General features: G+C 42.0%; 1 protein-coding gene across 3 annotated transcripts in view; it reads left to right on the forward strand.

Annotated features, from left to right (window-relative positions):
* Positions 1-22,482, forward strand: part of ipo8 (importin 8) — a 69,693-nt gene that overhangs the window by 18,867 nt on the left and 28,344 nt on the right. For 2 of the 3 annotated variants that reach the window (XM_034197247.1, XM_034197248.1), the window contains exons 2-11: positions 4,092-4,173; positions 4,912-5,068; positions 5,312-5,470; positions 6,621-6,777; positions 8,537-8,626; positions 9,225-9,319; positions 9,415-9,499; positions 9,694-9,828; positions 16,552-16,651; positions 20,908-20,984. In XM_034197247.1, the coding sequence (XP_034053138.1) occupies positions 4,092-4,173; positions 4,912-5,068; positions 5,312-5,470; positions 6,621-6,777; positions 8,537-8,626; positions 9,225-9,319; positions 9,415-9,499; positions 9,694-9,828; positions 16,552-16,651; positions 20,908-20,984 (1,137 nt within the window). Of the gene's footprint in view, positions 1-3,422; positions 3,830-4,091; positions 4,174-4,911; positions 5,069-5,311; positions 5,471-6,620; positions 6,778-8,536; positions 8,627-9,224; positions 9,320-9,414; positions 9,500-9,693; positions 9,829-16,551; positions 16,652-20,907; positions 20,985-22,482 lie in introns of those variants that run through there. The other variant, XM_034197249.1, reaches the window with a different exon arrangement.

The following is a 22,482-nucleotide window of genomic DNA, read 5'->3' on the forward strand; positions in this document are numbered from 1 at the left end:
CCAAACCACATCAAGCATTATTTCAAACGCTTTCTCTCATGCAGGTAGGGGTGGGCAATATGACGATATATATCGTCGTGACGATATTAGGTCTCCACGATATGCTTTTTCAGAGATATTGTCCTATCGTGATAAAAAAAAAAAAAAAATTGAAGAAAAAAAATAGCGGGAGGGGAAGAGGCTCTCCGTGTGCGGCGCAGGGGGCTATGACAGCGGACGGAGAGCCTCTACCCTCCCGCTCCCCCAGCCTCACCTACTGATTTTAATTTCACCATATATCAAGCCCGATCGATTTCACAATGTCAGCGCACCTCTGGCTTTCGTTCAGTCCGAGTTGTTTGACACGCTCCCCAAAGTCCCCGCCCCCTTTCTTTGCAGCGGGAAATACACTGTTGACAGTCTGCACACACAGCAATAATGGACGGAGAGTCAGATTCTGATGTAGAACAATTAGATTTAGTCCCCAAAAAGAACACTACGTCTGTGATATGGAAGTATTTTGGCTATAAGACAACAGACACGAAGCAAACAAATGTCATTTGCAAAATGTGCAAACAAGGACATTTCAAAGCGACAGATGGCAACACGTCGGGCTTACGAGACCACCTCAAACGCAAGCACCAGAAAGAGCATGCAGAGACTGTAAGAGTGCAAGGTCCCCCGCGTGTGAATGCACAATCTACCGCAGCGACTGCACCAAAACAAACTACCATAGGTCAGGCATTTCATAAAGGGGCTCCTTATGAAAAGACTAGCAAACGGTGGAAAGACATAACTGACGCGGTGGCGTTTTATGTGGCCAAAGATATGCAACCAATACAGAGCGTGGAAAACAAAGGTTTCGTGAGGCTGATGAAAACAGTTGACCCACGGTACCAGGTGCCCAGTCGAAAATATTTTTCCTAGTCAGGATTCAGACAGTTTTGCACTTTATTTATTGTCTTGTTTGATTCTGTTGGCTTATATTTGTTATATAATAATAATATGTTTATTGATGTTCATGTTTATTGATGTTCACTGCTCACTTGTTCGTTTCAGAAATAAAACCAGCTTGAAATGCTATTTTGGTCTGTTACTCCTTTTTGTTTTAGTTTCTGTTACCTTGTAGGTGCTTGTACTGTTAAGTAATTTGAAAAATAACCATAATAACCGACATGAAAAAATATCGTGATATATATCGTCTATCGTGATACTGCTTGAAAATATCGTGATAACATATTTTTCAATATCGCCCACCCCTACATGCAGGTTTACCTTTTTTATATTCGGCTTCTTTAAACATATTCTCTCCAGTACAGCATTAGCTCTGAGTGTTAGTGATGCTTGCTAATGTAAACACAGACCGGGGCGGACTGGGACTAAAATTCAGCCCTGGAAACTGACCCAGTCCGGCCACATGAAATGTCAAATGTTAGAAATCCGCTATTTATTATTTAAAGTTTTATGTCCGATTCGCTCCTTTTTTCCTCTCTGTACACAGCTCCAGTTTGGGCATTGGCCTGTCATCAGATTTCCTTTTTAGTTGCTGCTGTAGCGGAAGTTTAGTACAATTATTTTTGATGAAATACTCCAAATCTCTACCCTCCATAATTGCACTTGCTTCAGTTGCTTGCTACTTTCTAAGGGCAGTGATGACAGTTACAGTACAAACTGAATTTAATGCGATTTTATTGGATTGTGAGGCATGACGTGAGCCTCATCTGATTGGTCAATCCCTCAATCTTTTTTCACCAAGGGAAGCCAATTTCGGCTGGCCTCCTCTCGCAACAGAGAGTGCAATCTTCTGTTTCACCATAACATCTAGAGGGGCGCTGTTTCACTCTTTGTAAAATACTCAATGAGAATGGGGGAGAGATGGGCCGGCAGAATAATTACCGAAACTAAATGAAGTGTTTTTATTTATTTATTAAAATGACTACAATCCAAAAAAACAGGAGTAGCCTGGCTTCCCTTGGCCTCCAGGAGAAAACGCCACTGAGTTCAAGGGATAATTCTCACCCACCTCTTGCCCTGCACTTGTATGTGCCAGTTGAGCTGGTTCTTCCAGCAGCTCAACTCTGTCCCTCATCATGAACGCAGGAGGCTGGCTGTATATCTGAACTCGCGCCCTCATCATTCTCTTCATCATCTTGCTCTTGTTCTAAGCTGCTGCTGATAGTGCTTGTAGGCTAGCAGCGCTGCTTTCAAAAAGGTCTGTCAATTTGCGACATTGATATGCTTCACCTGCGAGTGACTTCACCTTTTTTTCTTTTGCCTTCTCGGCCCCACCTTTTTCTTTCCGTTTTCTTTGATTTGTATCCATGTTTTTGCATTCTCCCTGTCTGCCGCGGCGTCTAATCCCTTCTCTTTGCGTGGCCGCACTGGCTTCTTCGTGTGTGATTATTTGACAGATAAGAACCACACAACTGCATTAGTGGTCGCTGTTGCCCTCTGTCGGCCGTCAGCGCAACTTAAATGATGACGTTAAACAACTTTTTTTTTTTAAAGGGCCGGCCGTCAACGGCCCTTGACGACCGGCCGTTCTGTGGTTCTTGTGCGAAAATTGAAGTAACTTGAAAGTTTTAAGTGAAAGTTTGATACAGCGTATTTTTGGTATATTCATCTTAATGTCCCCTGATATATAAGAAGTGTGTTTTTATATATTCATGTGTGTACTTAATTACTTTGTATTTAATAGTAGCAGTTTATATGAACAAAAAGCTGGAGATATGAAGAGTGAAAACTTCCCTGTCATTGAGAAGTGGAGGGGACAGAGAGGAAATATCCTTATATATAGACATATGCTATAGACAGTAGAATGTGTGTGTGTAGCAGTAGCCATAGGCTGTATAAGTGCTCAATTATACTGGTGTTTGTGTTTTGTTGATTTCTTTCTGTTTTATTCTTTCAGGTTGTGAGTACTAAATGGCTACAACATTGTGGAGTAGTTAGCTTAAACATGTTTTATTACTCTGTATAAAGGGGGTGCAGTTATGCAGGACAGGAGGCATTCTTCTTAAGATCTCCAGCATGTCAGGGAAGTCTACATATCTTGAATAAGTAGATGTGTGTGTTTAATTACTTTGTATCAATAATAATAGTCTGTGTAACAAGGAAGCTGGAGATATGAGGAGTAAAACCATTGTATTTGGAGTAAGATGTGAGCAAGGGAATATTCTTTAGACACAACTCAAGTCTCTGGAATGTGCAGAAAGGGTGTGTGTGAAAGTCTATGCAAGAATGTGTGATAACGGACACCAGATGTGTTTTGCTACAAACTAAGAGACTCTTGTTTACGGGTCCTCTGCTGGCTCGCGCTGATACGCTACGTTAGCCCATCGTTTGTATATGGGCCAATAGATGACCTGTATGGGAGGACCATCCACACAGCTCCTCACGTTGTTCTTACAATATCTCCTGTTGAGTCCTTGTGTCCGGTCTCTTTTTCCTCCTGCCGTCAAGATGAGGATGTTCTCCCGGCATTAGGACCAGGGCAGGGGTGGGCCTACCCCTTTGAGAAGTGTATTGTATTCTTACCTTTTATCATTAAAACAGATTATTGTTTAACCCCTATCCTGGTTGTTTTGAGTTTTCCTTCTTTTAAAACAAACTCATATAGGATCGGCGCGGAGCAGAGATATCTGCTCCTACATTCTTCAGATTCTACAGATGGCCAGTCCGCCCCTGAACACAGACCATATTACTTCCAAAACACGTCACGCATTGTGTCTGATACAGGGATGTTTCTGATAGGGCCGTTCGTGTAAAGCCCGCCCACATTTCCAATATTACGTCATATCGGACGCAAATCTGGATCAGCTCTGTTGTTCCCCCGTTTTTAGAGATTTGGGTAAGGAGGAAAAGAGAGAGGGTTTTATTTTCTGACACTTTGTGAGTCTCCTTACACACCGGGGACACATTTATGTTTAAAATAAATCAAAAAGTGCATTTTGCATTATAGGGGACCTTTAACAGTAAACCATCTCTTTGACATTGGATTTCACAATCATCAATGTTTCACAATCTTAGATTTGAAACCTGGTGATACTTATTCATCAGAAAATTCATCCAACCAAAAATGGGTTGTTTCATGCTACTTCTCTGTTTTGCAGTCGTACAAGATCATCAACTTCGCCCCCACCCTGCTTCAGATAATCGTGTCGGAGCAGGTGGAGTTTCCTGTTCGCCAGGCAGGTAAGGCTCAGCAGTCCATAACCTCACACTGTTGTTTGGTTGCTTCGCATATCCCTGCTAAACAGTTATTCTGTCAGAATGTGTAAACACTGCCCCAAACATACTCCTTTTCCACTGAAAGTCAGTTTGGTTCATGTTTCGGAGTAAAAGTACACATTTAGTTTGCACATCACTGGTGTGGCTGCACAAAAGCATCAAATCAACGGCGAATCAAAACAAACAAAACTCTCCCTACTACAAAGTTTAGAGAGAGCACAACTTAATAAATGACTAATAAAAGTCATTAACAGAAAAATACCAAATCAATTAAGAAAGCATAAAGTTAAAATTATTACAAATCTAGCAGGAGCCACTGCAACAGGCTGTGGCACGGCTGGCACATGCTCACTTTTATACACATTTAATATCTTCCTGTTGGATCAATAGGTGTGTGTGTGTGTGTGTGTGTGTGTGTGTGTGTGTGTGTGTGTGTGTGTGTGTGTGTGTGTGTGTGTGTGTGTGTGTGTGTGTGTGTGTGTGTGTGTGTGTGTGTGTGTGTGTGTGGTGTTGTGTGTGTGTGTGTGTGTGTGTGTGTGTGTGTGTGTGTGTGTGTGTGTGTGTGTGTGTGTGTGTGTGTGTGTGTGTGTGTGTGTGTGTGTGTGTGTGTGTGTGTGTGTGTGTGTGTGTGGTGTGTGTTGTGTGTGTTGCTCTCCTAACAGTGTTAGGGTTCTGACTGTGTCTGTCTGTCTCTGTGTGTAGCGGCCATCTACCTGAAGAACATGGTGAGTCAGTACTGGCAGGACAGGGAGCCCTCTCTGGGGGAAGTGGTCTTTCCCTTCAACATCCACGAGAACGACCGGCAGCAAATCAGAGACCACCTAGTGGAGGGTATCATTCGCTGTCCTGAGTCAATACGGTAAATAGACAGAACATGGCTGCACATATATAGCACACATATTTGTCATTCATCACAGATGTCTGCATCTCTTCTGTAGTGTTTGTAATGGATAGGCCTGTTAATCTATAAAATGGTTTTAAACATTGCGATTAGTTTTATAGTTAGATAACAATGGGAACCTGAATTGTATGCATTGAAAGAATACACTTTCCTCCTGACTAATACAATAACTGACTTCATATGTTTATGCACTGTCCGCAGTTCGCAGCTGACCATGTGTCTGCGAGTTGTCATCAAACACGACTTCCCAGGCCGCTGGACAGCCATAGTGGATAAGATCGGCGCGTACCTGCAGTCTCAGAGCAGCGGCAGCTGGTACGGCAGCCTGCTGGCTCTCTACCAGCTGGTCAAAACATACGAGTGAGTAAGCTGTTCATTTTCATCTGCATCACCTCACTGCTGAGAAGGACCCTCATGGGGAGTCATTAGCCCTCACATCACAACTACAGGTTTAAAGGAGGAGGCTCCCATGCTGGGAGAATGACTCTGAACTCTGTTATTTCCAATATAAAGCAAAGATAATCAATTTGAATGAACTACCCCTTTAATAAAAATCCAGCCTCAACACCACATACAAATATCCTTCTTGAATACCTTTAGGAAGACCAGTCACATTTACCAGCACAAACAACAATACTAGATTGTCCGAGTGCTGCGGAAGCGTGCAGGGCGGACACTATTTACCCTCATTAGATCTGTTAAAAACAACAGCTGCTGCTATAGTATAACCAGCTAACTCTATACACAGGCTCGGTTATTACTTTAGTACATATTCTGATTCCTGATGATGGAGAAGTCCTCCTTCTGACTTGCAAAGGCCCCTTGTGAACCACAAATAATATTTTTCCTCTGAAACAAATACCAACAAGCACTTTGAGAAGTCTATGCAGGCAAAAAGACAGAAGAAATTAGCTCAATAAGTCTGTAGTTTACCAGAATGCTCAATCTTGTGAGTTTGCAGGTATGAAATAAAAAATATTTTATTTTGTACAAAATCATAATTTCAATATATTTTTCCATGAGTGTGTGTAAAAAAACACAATATCAGTCAAAATATTTGTTACCTTTTTCCCAAATCAAGCAGCATTAATTGGCAACACACAAGTCTCATTACGATCAGGCATTTTATTGCCATTACAATTATTAAAACATTACTTTTTGTACAATCAATCAATGAAAATACTTTATTAATCCCCGGGGACATAGGTTTCGTGACAGTTGCACCATATTCAAATCAGTAAATATGACCACCAATAATGCTAGCCGGCTTCAGACAGCCGTAGGGTTGCTGCACAACAGTGGCATGGATGCACAACAGCAGCACCCAATGGCAAACAAAACTTCAAAATCTCTCCCTACAAAACAGATTAGAGAAGGAACATCTTAATAAGTTACTAGCAGAAGTTATAAACAGGAGATGAAATGAACGCTTAAAGTAAAAAAAAAAATGTGCAGAAGAGATCCATTCTATTATTGATTGTGTGCATACTTGCATATCTACATGTTCCAGGTACAGGAAGGCAGATGAGAGGCAACCATTGTTGGCAGCAATGCAGATCTTTCTGCCGAGGATTCAGCAGCTCATCAGCCAGCTGCTGGCCGATGCCACCATCTTCTCTGTCCTCATCCAGAAACAGATCCTTAAGACCTTTCACGCTCTCGTACAGGTGTGTGTGCGTGTGCATGTGTTCATGTGTGTTTTTTTTTAGCTTGACTTGATTCAGAAGCGTAATGTCTTAAGAGCTGTTCTTGGGAATATCAAAATATTTAATCGGATTAAACACAAGTTTAAAAGGAACACATTTATTTGTAGTTTTTTGTTGGTGGAAAGACAAATGCAGGTATGGAAGAATGAGATGCTAAAAGCAGTTAGAGGTCAAGATTTTTATTATTATTAGAGAGAGAGATTGTTCTTACTCACTCAGAACCGAGTTTTGCTTCCCAACTGTGCTTGCTACACGTCCCGCCCCACCCCCGTAACAGTACAGAAAGCGGCGAGATGCATCGATAAGCAGAACCGAAACTAACATTTCTAAACGACACCGATGGAATCGAAATTTCGGATGTCGGTACCCAACCCTACTCCTCAGTCATCCTGTTAGTTTAATGTGCCTGTCTCTTAGTTAATTCCCAGGTGAAAATCCGCACTGGAAATACTGAGGGAGGTACCGTCTAAACTGGATACTATGATTAATTTGAGTTAAAAAAAAAATAGTGCGTATTAAAGTCTCGAGATTAATCACATGCGTTAACTTTGACAGCCCTAGAAGAAATACATCCGAGCAACATACAAAATAAGGTTTCTCATTCTGGATCATTCGAATAATCTAGAATAATCATTAGGTCTGCCACCCTTTCACCAATCATGCCAGTTTCTTCAGTTTTGACATCCTCTGTACATAATAATAATAATAATACATGTTATTAGGGATGCTCCGATCGACAATTTTGGGGCCGGTATCGGCCGAGACCGATCGCGGATCCGATCGAGTGGGCGGGGCCTAAATGGAAGATTTAAACATCACTTTAAATCTGCCATTTAAATAATAATAATAACACGGGCGAAATGAGCGGAAGTGCTCTCTTTTCCTCTCTCCCTCTCTCTCTCCTGAAAGCCTGTCAGTATCGTCTCATGCAGCTCACTGATCCAGTAATGAGTGAGCCGACAGTGAAGAATAAATATATTTATAACTAGTATAGCTTGTTCCAGAGGTACATAAAATGTGTGTTAGGTCTAACTCTTGTGTGTTTCGCTCCGCTTACCGGTCCCTCACAGCGGGTGGAGCTGCAGGATTTCTGCTTCACACACCTTGCTTATTCCGCTATTTTACTGTCTTTTTCGGACACCTTCAAATAATGCCAGACCGGTGAAGCCATTTTGGCGAGCTTGTTTTGCCGCACAGAGAAAAGTGTCATGTATTTTACGTCATGCGATCGGCTCTGGCGATCTGCATGTTTAGAGAGCACCGATCGATCAGTAGAGAGTGAGTATCGGCCGATCTCGATCGGTGACCGATCGATCGGAGCATCCCTACATGTTATTTATATAGCGCTTTTCCTGGTGCTCAAAGCGCTTTACACAAGTGAAGAAGAAAAATAACAACAAAAGTAAGAAGTGCTTAGCTGGGTGGAATAGGGGTGAGGGGTTAGTGTATTAGGAGTTGAAGTTATATGAGAAACTAATCAAACAACAATCCCAAATGAAACCCTTGTCTTTCCTATTGCATTGTTGGTTCCAAATCCAAGCAACACTTGCAGTATTAAGATCAACTTCATTTGTCACACTGTCAGAACTGAACAAGTGTCCCTCAAATTCATAATTGATACATTTTAAAGTCTGCACTGGGAATGCTATGGTGACCCTGATGGTCAAACAACAACATTTCTGGTGATGATGATGATGATGATGATGATGATGTCCAACAGTACTCGCTGCCTCTCCAGCTGATCAACAACACAGTGATGACTCAGTGGATGGAAATCCTTCGAGCGATAATGGACCGAGGCGTCCCAGCTGTGAGACACACACACACACACATACATACACACACACACACACACACACACACACACACACACACACACACACACACACACACACACACACACACACACACTAGGCCACTTGTACTACTAGTTTTACTTACTGTGATGGAGACTGGAGAGTGATCCGATGTCTGGCAAACTGAAAGTTTAATTGAAGCTTGATCAAGGTGGATGACACTGGTAAACACAGTGATGTGTGCATGCTGCCATCCATTCTGAAGCCCAGCAATCCTCTCAAATATGTATTTAGATAGGAAATAGCTCAACAATGACTTCACTCTCAATTACTTAAATGTGTGTGCTTCTGATCTGGCAATGGACTTTGTGACACAGGTCTACTCTGACTCTAGGATTAACCATCTAGAATTGTGGTCAAGGTAACTGTGACCTCACTAAAGATGGTTGGCTATTCCCAGACCCCTCCCGCTGCAGTGGGCAGTAGAAGCTCAATCAATCCTGTTTTAACATCAAAAGGAACTTTCTTTTACAACATGCTAACTTATCATATTATAAGGAGAAGTCTTATTTAACAATATATGCTGGATATCTAAAATGAAGTGTGTGTTAGGAGACCCTAGAGGTGGATGAGGACGACCGTCCTGATCTGGCATGGTGGAAGTGTAAGAAGTGGGCGTTACGCATCATCACCAGACTGTTTGAACGGTGGGTCCAGACCTGCTCTCACTTCACTAAAGACAGATTTTTGGTAAGCAGAGGGACAGTTACATGAACTCAAACACTTCTCGTGTCACTTACAGGTATGGAAGCCCTGGCAATGTGACAAAGGAGTATAACGAGTTTGCAGACTTTTTCTTAAAGACATACGCAATGGGCATACAGCAGGTAAGAATGTGTTCCTAAGACTTAAACATTTTAGTTTAATTCAGTTATCAATATCACAGTGTTTATTTATGTAACACATTTAAAAAAAAAAAAAAGTTAATTTAAAGTGCTTTGCAAGTGTTTGATCCAGGATTTGATGGTGTCTTTACGTTGTAGTCCATCAAACAACATTTGTGTGTGTGTTGCGTGTCTAGGTCCTGCTGAAGGTGGTGGACCAGTACAGACAGAAGCAGTATGTTACCCCTCGTGTCCTGCAGCAGTGCCTCAACTACCTCAACCTGGGCCTGTCACACTCACTGACCTGGAAACACATGAAACCACATATGCAGGTAGGATAGTCATTAACCTGTTGAACCCCATCGACCCGCGCCCCAGCGGAAAAACGCGTCATCTGCAGGAAACGGCGTCTGAGGGCTTCTTAATATTTAATAACATATGAATGTTTCATATCCATGTAACGGGAAGAAACTCAGCTTTTTTTGCAAAAAAAACCACAAAGCTAACGCTGAGCCTCTGAATTAGCCAGGAGCGAAAAAATGCTAACGGCGTTTGCACAGAAAACACGGTATAACACCCTTATTACGTAACTGCACATCCAACATATCGATTAGCATCGTGAGAATACACAGAATCGATAGGTATCTATATCATCATTCCATGATAAGAACTCATGACAATATTAACAAAAACAGACATCAAAACACGTGGCGCTAGATGGCGAACACGGCATTATGTCTTACCTTAGTCGATGTCTGATCAAAAGTTGTCTTCAATGGCATTAAAACGATACAAACGCTGCTAAAGGTTAATCCAATGTGTCTGTGTCACTTTGAAATGATTTCTGATCATCCATAAGCAATTAACCTACTTTTAAGTTTTCAGATTTCAGTTTTCAGACTTTTTTTTGGTAACGTTGGTGTGTATGTGGAAAATCCCCTTTGATTCTATGGGCTCTAACGGTTCAAAAGAGATGTCAATCATCAAAATCGACCAATGGGTTCCAGAGCAACGGCAAAAACGCCCATTTCCACCCAAATCACCCCAGAGGTGGAGTTTGTTTTGCTAAACCTCTCTAAAAAGGTCAAATGTCACTTGTTTTGCATCAATCTTGATACAGGGTACTTATTATATGTTGTACTTTGGATTCCTAAAGCTTTTAGTCTACCATGCCATCATTCAAGGTTAGTTTTCACTACAAGTAAAACATGATTTTTGGACGGACACTATAATTTACAGTTTTTTACTATGTTCAATCTGAATTTTCTTTAAAATAAAAAACATCTATATTGATTCTGACTTTTCTACATCCAACTCACAGGTTTATCATTACTTTGAGAAAAAAGATTATTAATTTTCCCCTTTTTAGAAGTGTAGTTATGGTCATTTGTTCTGGAAATGTCATTTTCGAGCCTGAGACCTGAAAACAGGCTCAGCACTTAACAGGTTAAGAATTGACATGGTTATGCTGCATAATTATATTGAAAAGTTGTTTTGCATTTCAGCATCTGCATTAACTTTATATTTTTCATTGTAAGAAGTTACTATGAGCTGCCATCACTTTACCATAAGATGTTTCCACAAGCCCTCTCCTTATTGGATGGTACCACTTATTTTTAGGTCAGCAGTTGTTGAACTCTCACAGAAACTAGAACCTTGAGCACAGAAGACCCCCAGGGCTGTGTCTGTTCCTCTTTCCTTTTTGACCTTCTACACAAACTAGTGTAGAAGATATAACCATAATGATCACATCATTCAATCTCAGTTAATCCTCTATCTTGATTTTTTTTTTTTTAAGGATAGGGACCTGACTATTATGAAGAGATGTAAAGGTTTATTCTCCCAAATGTTAAAAGCACAGAGGAGATAGTGTTCGACCCCAGGGAAGCTGGAGACCTCGTGCCTGTCACCATTCAGGATAAAATATTGGTCATGGTTGACTTTAAAAAAAGTCAGTTTTCCTCAACTTTAGTGAAAAATATCTTGGGGTTAGCTTTCAGATGTAGTTATTTATTAAGTTATTACCAAAACCGATAATAATCCAATGCAGAGGCAATAATGTAATGTAAAACATTATTTTATATATATTATATATGTATATTTATATAGTCTTAAAGTTACAACCGCCCCTTTTAGTGCAACCATAATGCTGATGTGGCCCGCCATGAAATTGAGTTGACCCCCTGATATGGACTGATCAGGGGTACACTAATGGCGCTTTTCCACTGCAGCACGTAGCACGGTTTAAGCTTTTTTGCTTTTCCACTAGGGGTAGTTCCGGCTCAGGGCTACCTTTTCACCTTTTTTCTGGCCCTCCAAAATGGAGGTTCTTACCGGGCCAACAACCGGGCTGAATATGCTAAACTAGTGACGTAAACACTCTCGACTGCCGAATGGTCAGAGAGAATCGTTGGCAAGGGGGCTACAACTACAACAAAATGAACATATTTTACCGTGATTTAAAGGTCCCATGTCATGCATACCCGCGGGTACCCGACGGGTGACCCGCAAAAAAGGTGATTCGCGGGTGGTATTTTTTCAAACGCTTTTTTCCGGGTTCGGTTCTGGGTAAAACAAAGATGATGCGGGTCGGGTCGCGGGTATTGCATAATAAATATATTAAAATAATAATAATTTAGTTTAATGTTTAAATCCTCAGACCTCTCCCCCGCGGGACCGCGCATAATCATAACCTCTGCAGCGCATCAATCTGCTGCTGAGCGCGCCACATTCGAAATGGCTGAGGTGAAGCTCTCTAGCGGAGAATACAGCATTTTCAATAACACTTCCTCAAGAGCGAAATCCAACGTCTGGGAGGCTTTTGGTGTCATCCTAGATGGAGAAAATAACCAACATCCCACGCTTTTTGAGACAAATATGCAACTGCGTGTGTTAATAATTGCACGTTTTCACTGCTCATATATAGGCTATGCGGGTTCGGGTCGGGTTGCGGATCTTGTGCCGTCGGGTCGGGTTGCCGAACTAATTGGCAATATGTGCGGGTAGCGGGGCGGGTTCGGTATTGCGGGTGCGGGGCGGGAGCGGGTCTTGAAAATCAGACCCGTGCAGGACTCTGCCTCAAAGTACACCCTGTAGCGAGTAAAACTCTAACACAGTTTTCTGTGTTAGAGTTTTACTCGCTACAGGGTGTATCTCGTTGGAGATTTCTCATTTTCCAATGTTTTCTTCCTGGGTATCGCTACGTAGGGATACCCAGTAGCTATGGCCGGGCGGGCCGCCCAGGTATATTAACGGCCGCCCAAGTATATTTCGCGACCCATTTAGGTTTTTTATTTATTTATTTAATTTATTTAGTTTTATTCGTCCGTGACCACAACGCCATCTGTGATCGATTAACTTGTGGACAATGATCCCTCGCTCTACGCCTCCTGTACCCAGTCCCGGACTGGCCATCGGGAGGACCGGGGGGTTTCCCGATGGCCTGGCCTGTTAAGTGGCCTGCCTCACACAGGGTGACTGGCTGTCTACATGATGTGGCCTGCCGACATGGCCGCTGTCATACAGATCATAAATCAAAGCCCTTGATTGGTCTCTGGTTTGGTCACCATTTATGTAAACACATATTTCCATTTGAGGGTGTCAGTGTTTTTTCATATTGGATATGTTATTGGTTATGGCCATGATTTTATGATTATTGAAGTGTATACACTTCCGTTTCATATAGGTGTTCCCATATATCTAGTCTCTTTATTTTCCTTTCAAAATGCACCAGAGTGATGCATTTAACTCCAACATTTAAAAAAAAAATCTTACCGGGGGAGCGTGCCCCCGGACCACCCCCACTTAAAATCACACGGATAGGTTCCTAAATACATTTACAATTTTTTTTTAAATAGTAACCCATGTCCATATGTTTATTTGTGGGTAGTAGATTTCAACTATAGGGCTATCACTATGGGCCCTGCCTGTACCTGTTCGCTCAGCCATCGTGTGAAGGGTCTGCTAACAAGCGACCAACAGAAAGGTTAATGTTAATGTTGTTGCACATCACCTCAACCCCCCCAAGTATATTTCAAAACTGTGGGAAACACTGAGAGCACACTGGGCTCACAGGGAGGGGGGGCAGGAGCCCCAACAAGCCGTTTAGGACCGAGTGAATACCGGTGAATACACATACTTTACAGAGATGCTGGAAAATTGCACAGTATAAATCTATTCTAGTATACCTCAACAATGGAATTATGATCAGTAGAAATGGCCATGACATGGGATCTTTAATTGTAATACACGTTTCAAAATGATGCCGAAGTAACAACATACTGATACCGGTCTGCAGACAAGACGGCAGGCGAAAAACCTTTTAAAATGCGTGTTTTCTGAATGGAGATCGGATCGATCAGGCTAAGCTAACGTTGTATATGCTCCGTCCACACTCACAACAACGGCCTACAGACATAAATAAACCAGCGACTGTATTCGCCATGACACAGACAGTCTGTGGTTTGTACTTGTTTAACTTTTGTCTAGATTCTGAACAGATATGAGGAGCTGTGAGCTCTGAGTGCTAACAGCTAACGGCGGATGTTTTGGTTTTGTGGTTCGCATTGAAGATGACGTCACGGCAGTTTTACGCAGCGTCGCTCTGCCCGCCGAACAGCCGATCACCCCGCCTACACTGAGCCATGCTGAATAAATCACCAACAGTGTCACCAGCAAAGCCCCACCACACCATCACACCTCCTCCTCCATGCTTCACGGTGAGAACCACACATGCAGAAACCATCCGCTCACCTTCTCTGCGTCTCACAAAGACACGGCGGCTGGAACCAAAAAACTCAGATTTGGACTCATCAGACCAAAGTCCAGATTCCACTGGTCTAATGTCCATTCCTTGTGTTTCTTGGCCCAAACAATTCTCTTCTTCTTGTTGTTCATCCTCAGTAGTGGATCTTTGCAGCGATTGGACCACGAAGGCCTGATTCACGCAGTCTCCTCTGAACGGTGGATGTTGAGATTGTCTGCTACTTGAGCTCTTTGATCATTTATGTGGGCTCTAATCTGAGGTGCTATAATTTGCGGTTTCTGAGTCTGGTAACTCTGATGTATTTATCCTCTGCAGCAGAGGTAACTCTTGCTCTTCCTTTCACGGGGGGTTCTCATGAGAGCCAGTTTCATCATAGCATTCGATGTTTTTTGCGACTACATTTGAGGACACATTCAAAGTTCTTGAAATATTCCGGATCGACTGGCCTTCATTTCTTAAAGTCATGATGGATGGTCGTTTCTCTTTACTGAGTTGAGTTGTTCTTGCCATAATATGGATTACAACAGTAGTCGAATAGGGCTTTCCACTGTGTACTGACTCTGCACAACACAACTGTTGCTCTCAAACACATTAAGAAGGCAAGTAATTCCACAAATGGACTCTTCACAAGGCGCACGTGTTAATGGAAAACCATTCCAGGTGACGACCTCATGAAGCTGACTGAGACCCCGTTTACACGAGGACGAAACGGGTTGTATCTGCATAGTTTCTCTTGCGTATAGCCCTTTCGTTTACACAAGGCCGTAACAAAACGATAGAAACGGACCCCGCAAACGGTAACTGGTCCCAAGGTGGATACATCTGCAAACGGAACGCTCTGGGGGGGCAAACGGCTCCGTGTGTAAGCCTCTATACGATCATTTTCTGATAACGATGAAATAGCCCCGCCTCCCTCTCCCCACGTCTCCCTCTCCCCACGTCTCCTGCTCAGAGATCAGCTGCTGGGCTGTCAGAAGAGGGGGAGGAAAAGAGAGGCTCCGATTATTATTCTATATTATTATATAGAGTCGTCATCAATTTGTTTTAAAGCTCAATAAATAACAAAGAAGACCTTTGACCGGCACTTTTCTAATTTTGTGGCGTCAGCAGCGCCAATTACAGGCCCGGCATATGTACTACAGCGTTTCCAGCGGTCTCGTGTGAACGGACACGTTAATTGAGCCCAATGCGTGTGAACGGAAGACTTTTTTGAAAACGCAAACGTTCCCGTGTAAATGGGGACTGAGAGAAGCCAAGAGTGTGCAAGGCTGTCATCAAGGCAAAAGGGGGCTACTTTGAAGAATCTAAAATATAAATCATATTCTGGATTGTTTAAAACTTTTTAGTTTACTCCATAATTGTAGCAATGTGTTATTTCATAGTTGTGATGTATTCAGTATTAATCTACAATGTAGAAAAATATTAAAATAAATAAAAACCTTTGAATGAGAAGGTACTATAGATATGGTGTACATGCATTATATGGTCCTCTCTCACATCACTTACTGTATAACAACTTCTCACAGGCCAGTACAAGTATGAAACCACTATTGTCTTTGTATAAACACCCAAAAATCTATTCATTCTCATCGCTGCCCAACACTACGTTTTTAGCATCTGTCCAGGAGCTATAGATTGAAAATAGCCTCTTGGCTAACTGGCGCATTGACTGCAATGTTTATTTATTTCCACTGTCCCTGTCGTTGCCGAGTCCAGGCGTCGTTTCGCTGTATTTTTTCATCCGCAACGAGATGGTAACGTCTGTACCTCGTCAAACGACCATGGCGTGTTTTTGTTGTTGCTGCCATTTCATTATGGATTTGTTGACGGTAGCTCGTCTGTTTTTAAAAATGGTGCTTATGCGACGCTTGGAGACTGTCTCGCCGAAGAATTGTGACGATTCTCTCTGACCAATCAGCAGTCGGGAGTGTTTACGTCATTATGAACCCATGAGCTGTTGGCCATTGACACTTGCGGGAGGGACAATCTACCTCAGCTGAGGGTTGGCATGGAAACTTTACCCGCCAGTTACCTTGACTCACGTGGGAGAGCGAGGGCCCGCTAAATGCTGCTCGCAGCTCTAATTTAAAGTTTTTCTTTTATATGCTTAAGAATCAGACCTGAACAAACCTCATAAATTCACATCTCTGTCCACGTTACATTAAAGGTGGGCATTGGAATGCAAATGTTCATCCATCTTTGTGATTGATTTGTCTCCTTGGTATTGTTTGTTGTTTTTAAGCCCATGTAATACTCCTCCTGAGCTTATGAAGATCATCCTCTCTTACAGACCATATGCCAGGAGGTCATTTTTCCACTGATGTGTTACAAAGATGAGGATGAGAAGCTTTGGCAGGAAGACCCTTATGAGTACATCCGCATGAAGTTCAGTGAGTACTGCAACATTCCGTTGTGATATTATACTATCAAAACCAGTATGCAAGAGTGGTTGGCTAACCGGCAACACCATAGCCTTTCCCAATTCCCAGTTTGCCTCCGTTCCTCTCACCACGTCAGTGCTGCCGACGGGAAATGTAAGGGAAGCATGGGAGGAGAGAGGAACAAGCATTTAATAAACCTTCATCCTTTACTATGAGCCAGCAAGTTATTTAATAGAATGTGTTGGATTGTGTTGGTTATACTAATGTATTCTATCATAGGCTTCAGATGAGTATGATAGTATGACTTGTATATTGTGGCATAAAGTCACCAGAATGCTATGTATGAAAATGTATATGTATACTCACTGGCCACTTTATTAGGTACACCTGTTCAACTGCTCGTAACGCAAATATCTAATCAGCCAATGATGAAGCAACTCAATGCATTTAGTCATGTAGACATGGTGAAGACGACCTGGTGAAGTACAAACAGAGCATCAGAGCGGGGAAGAAAGGTGATTTAAGTGACTTTGAACCAGCGACGTGCAGTCAGGGGAGGCATACTCCAATGTAACGGAAAAAAAAACTAAATAATAATAATAACAAAATGTCTCCACTGATCTGTGTTGTAAATGTGATTTCTGTATTATTCCAATCGCTTTCTATAGTCAAAATCGGCAAATTTGCCGGGACGAGCTCGGCCTCACGTAACCGTACAGAAACTGGCTGGACCGCGGGCACTAATTTAGTGCGGGCACTTATTTTGTGAGTGCGCTACAGCCAGTTTCTGTGGGGTAAGGTGAGGCACAGATGAGATCTGCCTCATCTCAGATGCGTCACCCCACAGAAACTGTCTGGAGCGCGGTAACTAAGCGCATGCCTGTTACCATCTCACTGTAGGTCACAAATGTAATGTTTGTAGATCCCTTTATTACATTCAATTCAAGTTTATTTATATAGCCCAAAATCACAAATCCCCTTTGTCTCAGAGGGCTTCACAAGTCACACAATTGGCAATGTAAAACAATGTAAAAAACAACAAACGTATCTTACAAGATCAATGTGAAAATACCAATTTAAAAAAGGAACATGACACAAATACAGTTGGAGTACAATAAATAAAATTCCATAAAACGAAGGGTCGAGGATGTATAAAAGGGGGTTTAAAACCAGTCTTAACTGTACGCTGTACTAAAAAGGAAAGTCTTTAGCCTGCTCTTAAATGTGTGGACACTGTCTGCCTCCCTAATCGTCACTGGAAGTTGATTCCAGAGGAACGGGCTTGGTAGCCGAAAGCTCTAGCACCTGACCTTTTTTTGTGGACTCTGGGAACCACCAACAGACCTGCACTCTGGGATCTTAATGTCCTAGAGAGGCAATAGGAGATTAAAAGATCCTGTAGGTAGGATGGTCCCTGACCATTTAGCGCTTTGTATGTGAGTAAAAGTATTTTAAAATCAATCCATTAACTGGTAGCCAGTGCAATGCTGCTAAAACAGGAGTGATGTGGTCCATCTTTTTCGTTCCTGTTAAAACCTGTGCTGCAGCATTTGGTATGAATTGAAGGGTCTTTAATGATGAGTTTGGACAGCCTGATAAAAGGGAATTGCAATAATCCAGCCTGGAGGTGATAAAAGCATGGATTAGTGTTTCTGCATTGTTATGATTTAGGATGTGCCTGATTTTTGCAATATTCCGTAGATAGAAGTAGGCAGTCCTTGAAATTTGCTTTATATGGGATTTAAAAGACAAATCCTCGTCAAAAATAACACCAATATTTTTTACCGTGGTGCTGGAGGTCATGGTAATACAATTCGAAGAAATTATGTTGTTGGACAGTTTGTTCCGAAGGTGCTGGGGGCCAAGTATAATCACTTCTGTTTTGTCGGAGTTTAATAATAGAAAGTTGCTGGTCATCCATGTCTTTATGTCTGTGAGGCATTCTTGCAGTTTTACTAATGGAAATTGTACATCTGGTTTAATTGATAGATACAATTGTGTATCATCTGCATAACAATGAAAATTGATGGAGTTATTCCTTATGATATTGCTCAATGGTAGCATATATATGATGAACAGGATGGGTCCAAGTACAGACCCTTGCAGTACTCCATGACTGACTGTAGTTTGTAATGAGGATTCATCGTTGACAGATACAAACTGAGACCGTTTTGATAGATAAGACCTGAACCAGCTTAGTGCAGTTCCCCTTATACCTATCAAAAACTCTAATCTTTGGAGTAGTATGTTATGGTCAATAGTGTCAAAGGCAGCACTCAGATCTAACAGAACCAGGATAGAGGCAAGTCCATTATCAGATGCACAAAGCAGGTGATTGTGACTTTAACTAGTGCTGTCTCTGTGCTATGATGTTTTCTAAAACCATACTGGAATTTCTCAAATAAACAATTTGTATTTAAAAATGCACACAATTGTGAGGCCACTGCTTTCTCAAGGATTTTTGAGAGGAAGGGAATGTTTGATATTGGCCTGTAGTTGGCCATAACCTCAGGATCAAGTTTTTTTTTTAAATAATAGGTTTAATTACAGCTACTTTAAATAACTGTGGAACATAGCCTGACAGTAAAGATATATTCATCATATTTAATACAGGTGTATTAATTAGGGGTGCAATTTCCTTGAACAGCTTAGATGGAACAGGGTTTAAGATACAGGTAGATGCTTTAGAGCAGTGGTTCCCAAACTGTTTGTGCCCAAGGCACACCAAAGGACAAGTAAAAATATCAAGGCACACCTATTGTGCAAAATAGCCCTTATAACACGTGTTATCACTCATATCATGTAAAATATCTGTAAATGTGCATAATTATTTACTAATGCCAAATAAAATGTGACAAAGACAACTATATTACTCGTGAAATATTTATTAACGAAATATTTCAGAAATTAATTTGAAACTGTATCAAATTAGGCTTCATCAAAGCAGCAACACACTCATTTAAACCAGACAGGTCACAACATTAAAAAATGAGGCAAAGGAAACTCAGCAGAAATTCAGCACAGAGAACTGTCAATGCAAGGAAGCTGCATTGTCCATGGTCCTGAACTACAAATTATAAATGTAACATTTCAGCAATCAGCATTGAAACATGTGCTATTGTAAATATTTTGCCGATTTACAAATTAGTGAGATACATGTGCCTGTCGGGGCGCGCAGAATTTTCGTATCCTTGGTGGCACTGAGGAGAGGGCCACTCGCAAGTCCTGTTCAACAGAGAGCCGTGACCTCCTGTTGTTCTTCATGTAAACCAGAGTAGAGAACGCCAACTCCAGAGATGGGGTCGTTACTAAAAAAAGTAATATATTACTTTTTTAAAAAGTAATATATTACACTACTTCGTTACTATCTACATAAAGTAACTCGTTACTTTACTTTTGGGTATCCTTTTGTTGAACGGTCTGTTTAAAATTAATCGAAACATCAGACAGACTAAAAAAGCTTTTGAAAATAACAGAATTAAGGTGAAAATATAATATTTGTAAATCTGACTCTGAAAGAGTCAGTGCCTCACCAGCCATGAACCTCACTGCACGTCACTGCTTTGAACGTAGCATGGTTGTTGGTGCCAGACGGGCTAGTCTGCGTATGTCAGAAGCTGCTGATCTGATGGGGTTTTCACATCCATCTCTACAGAGAATGGTCCGAAAGAGAGAAAATGGATCCGTCCTGCCTTGTGCCAACGGTTCAGGCTGGGGGTGGGGGTGTAATAGTGTGGGGGATATTTTCTTGGCATACTTTGGTCCCCTTTGTAACAATTGAGCATGGTTTAAACACCACAGCCTACCTGAGTTGTGTTGCTGACCATGTCCATCCCTTTATGACCACAGTGTAGATCAGCAGGACTATGTCTCCAAGCTCAAATCATTTCCAACTGGTTTATTTAACATGGCAATGAGTTCACTGTACTCAAAGGGCCACATATCTAAATCCTATAGAGCACATTTGGGATGTGGTGGAACAAGAGATTCACATCATGGATGTGTAGCTGACAAATCTGCAGCAACTGCATGATGCTATAATTTGAATATGAACCAGAATCTCTGAGGGATGTTTCCAGCACCTTGTTGTGTCTATGCCACAAATAATTAAGTGTACCTAATAAAGTGGCCGGTGAGTGATATATTTGTGTATACTTTCAGCTAATTCATTTCAGTTATATGTAATGGTGGAGGAAGGATGTCCACCATGTTTTTGAACGCATTCTTTCTTCCCATTCTTTTGTGTGTATTTGTGTCTGTTGCAGACCTCTATGATGACCATGCCCTACCAGCCACTGCTGCCCAGAGCTTCCTGTGTAAAGCTGCTCGCAAGAGAAAGGAGGTGAGGAGCTGCATTAGATCTGAACATATTGACATGCAAAACATTAACCCAACTACAACCAAACAAGACAGGTTTACAGAACATGACAGATTCAATAGATGAAACAAATGTTTACCACATTATACAAGAATGTATAGACATTAAAATAATATCATTAATAAAAAAAACAAAGACAAAACATCTATTGTCCCCATGCCAGACCACAGAGCCCTGCTGTTATAGTTTGTTGGAACTCAGGTCCTAAATAAGTGGTATATAATAAATTAATGTTAGTAACAGCTAAGCCCCCCTTCTCCAGTGGAAGCTGTAGGCGAGCAAGTTTGACCGGTTATGACAAACAGAAAAGAGGGATTTCCGCAATAACAAAGGCACATTTATTTATATAAATCAGAAATGTCACTGCAGTGGGGTTCTGTCAACACTCTTTTAACTTAAAATGGCCCAAGCTGGACGAGGGGAAGAGGATCTTGGAGAGAGCGTCATGAAGTCCTGTGACTCCGGGCAGCTGGCCTTACATAGATCCTGGGGCACTGGCCAGGTGTCCCCAGTTCCTTAGCTCCACCCCCATCACAGGACCTGCCCCAGGACGGAAAAAATAAATGCCTCACCGTTTGTTCTCCCAACTGCTCTGCAACTCACACCCCGTTCTCTCGACCCCCTGCAACCAGATCCTTGAAGCTAGTTAGAAAAAAAGAAGAGAAGAGACAACTGGAAACTAGAACGGCTACATAAACACACACCAACAGGGCATTACTCACCGGGGACAAGAGACAATAGGCGCTTTCACACCAAGTACTTTTCCCAGGAATAGTTCCCGGAACTTATTTCCCCGGAACTTTTATTTCCTGGAACTATCTAGAAAATCGCGTTCACACCGGAATAAGTCCCTGACGGAGCCGCTGACGCCACTTCTTCTTCTTCTGCTTTGGGTTTACTGGCAGGCCGCAATCAACTTCACGGCGTATACTGCCACCCGAAGTCCCTGGCCGGAAGTCCCCGGAGTTGTGTTACTGAAGCCTTCCGAGTAAATCGCCAGAAGCGCAGACACCTCCTCATCACTCCACTTTCTTTTGTGTTGCCATAAGTTAGTCTCTCTCCGTTGGTGCGATGGTCTAATGCTAATAATGCTAATGCGAGCAAATAAAATGGCGGCTTCACAAAAAATCTTTTCAGAGTTTTACGGGGCGTGGTTTGCAATTTGCCCAGCCAATCAGAAATTGGAACCTTTTTCTCCCTAGGAAAGGGGTGAAAAGGTTCGCAAAAAAAAGTTATAGTTCCAGATCTTTTTGGTGTGAACGCAAAATCCCAGGAACTATCGGAACTATTCCTGGCAAAAGTACTCCGGTGTGAAAGCACCTAATGCATCTGCCACCACATTGCTCCCCCCCTTGATATGACAAATGTCTACATTTATAATACTGGAGCATCAGGGCCCAGTGAATCAGCCTTTGGATAGGGCACTGCAAAGAACTCAGAGGAAGGTGTGACATGCTTAAGT

This window comes from Gymnodraco acuticeps, unplaced genomic scaffold (assembly GCF_902827175.1).
Source record: "Gymnodraco acuticeps unplaced genomic scaffold, fGymAcu1.1, whole genome shotgun sequence".
Lineage (NCBI taxonomy): Eukaryota > Metazoa > Chordata > Actinopteri > Perciformes > Bathydraconidae > Gymnodraco > Gymnodraco acuticeps.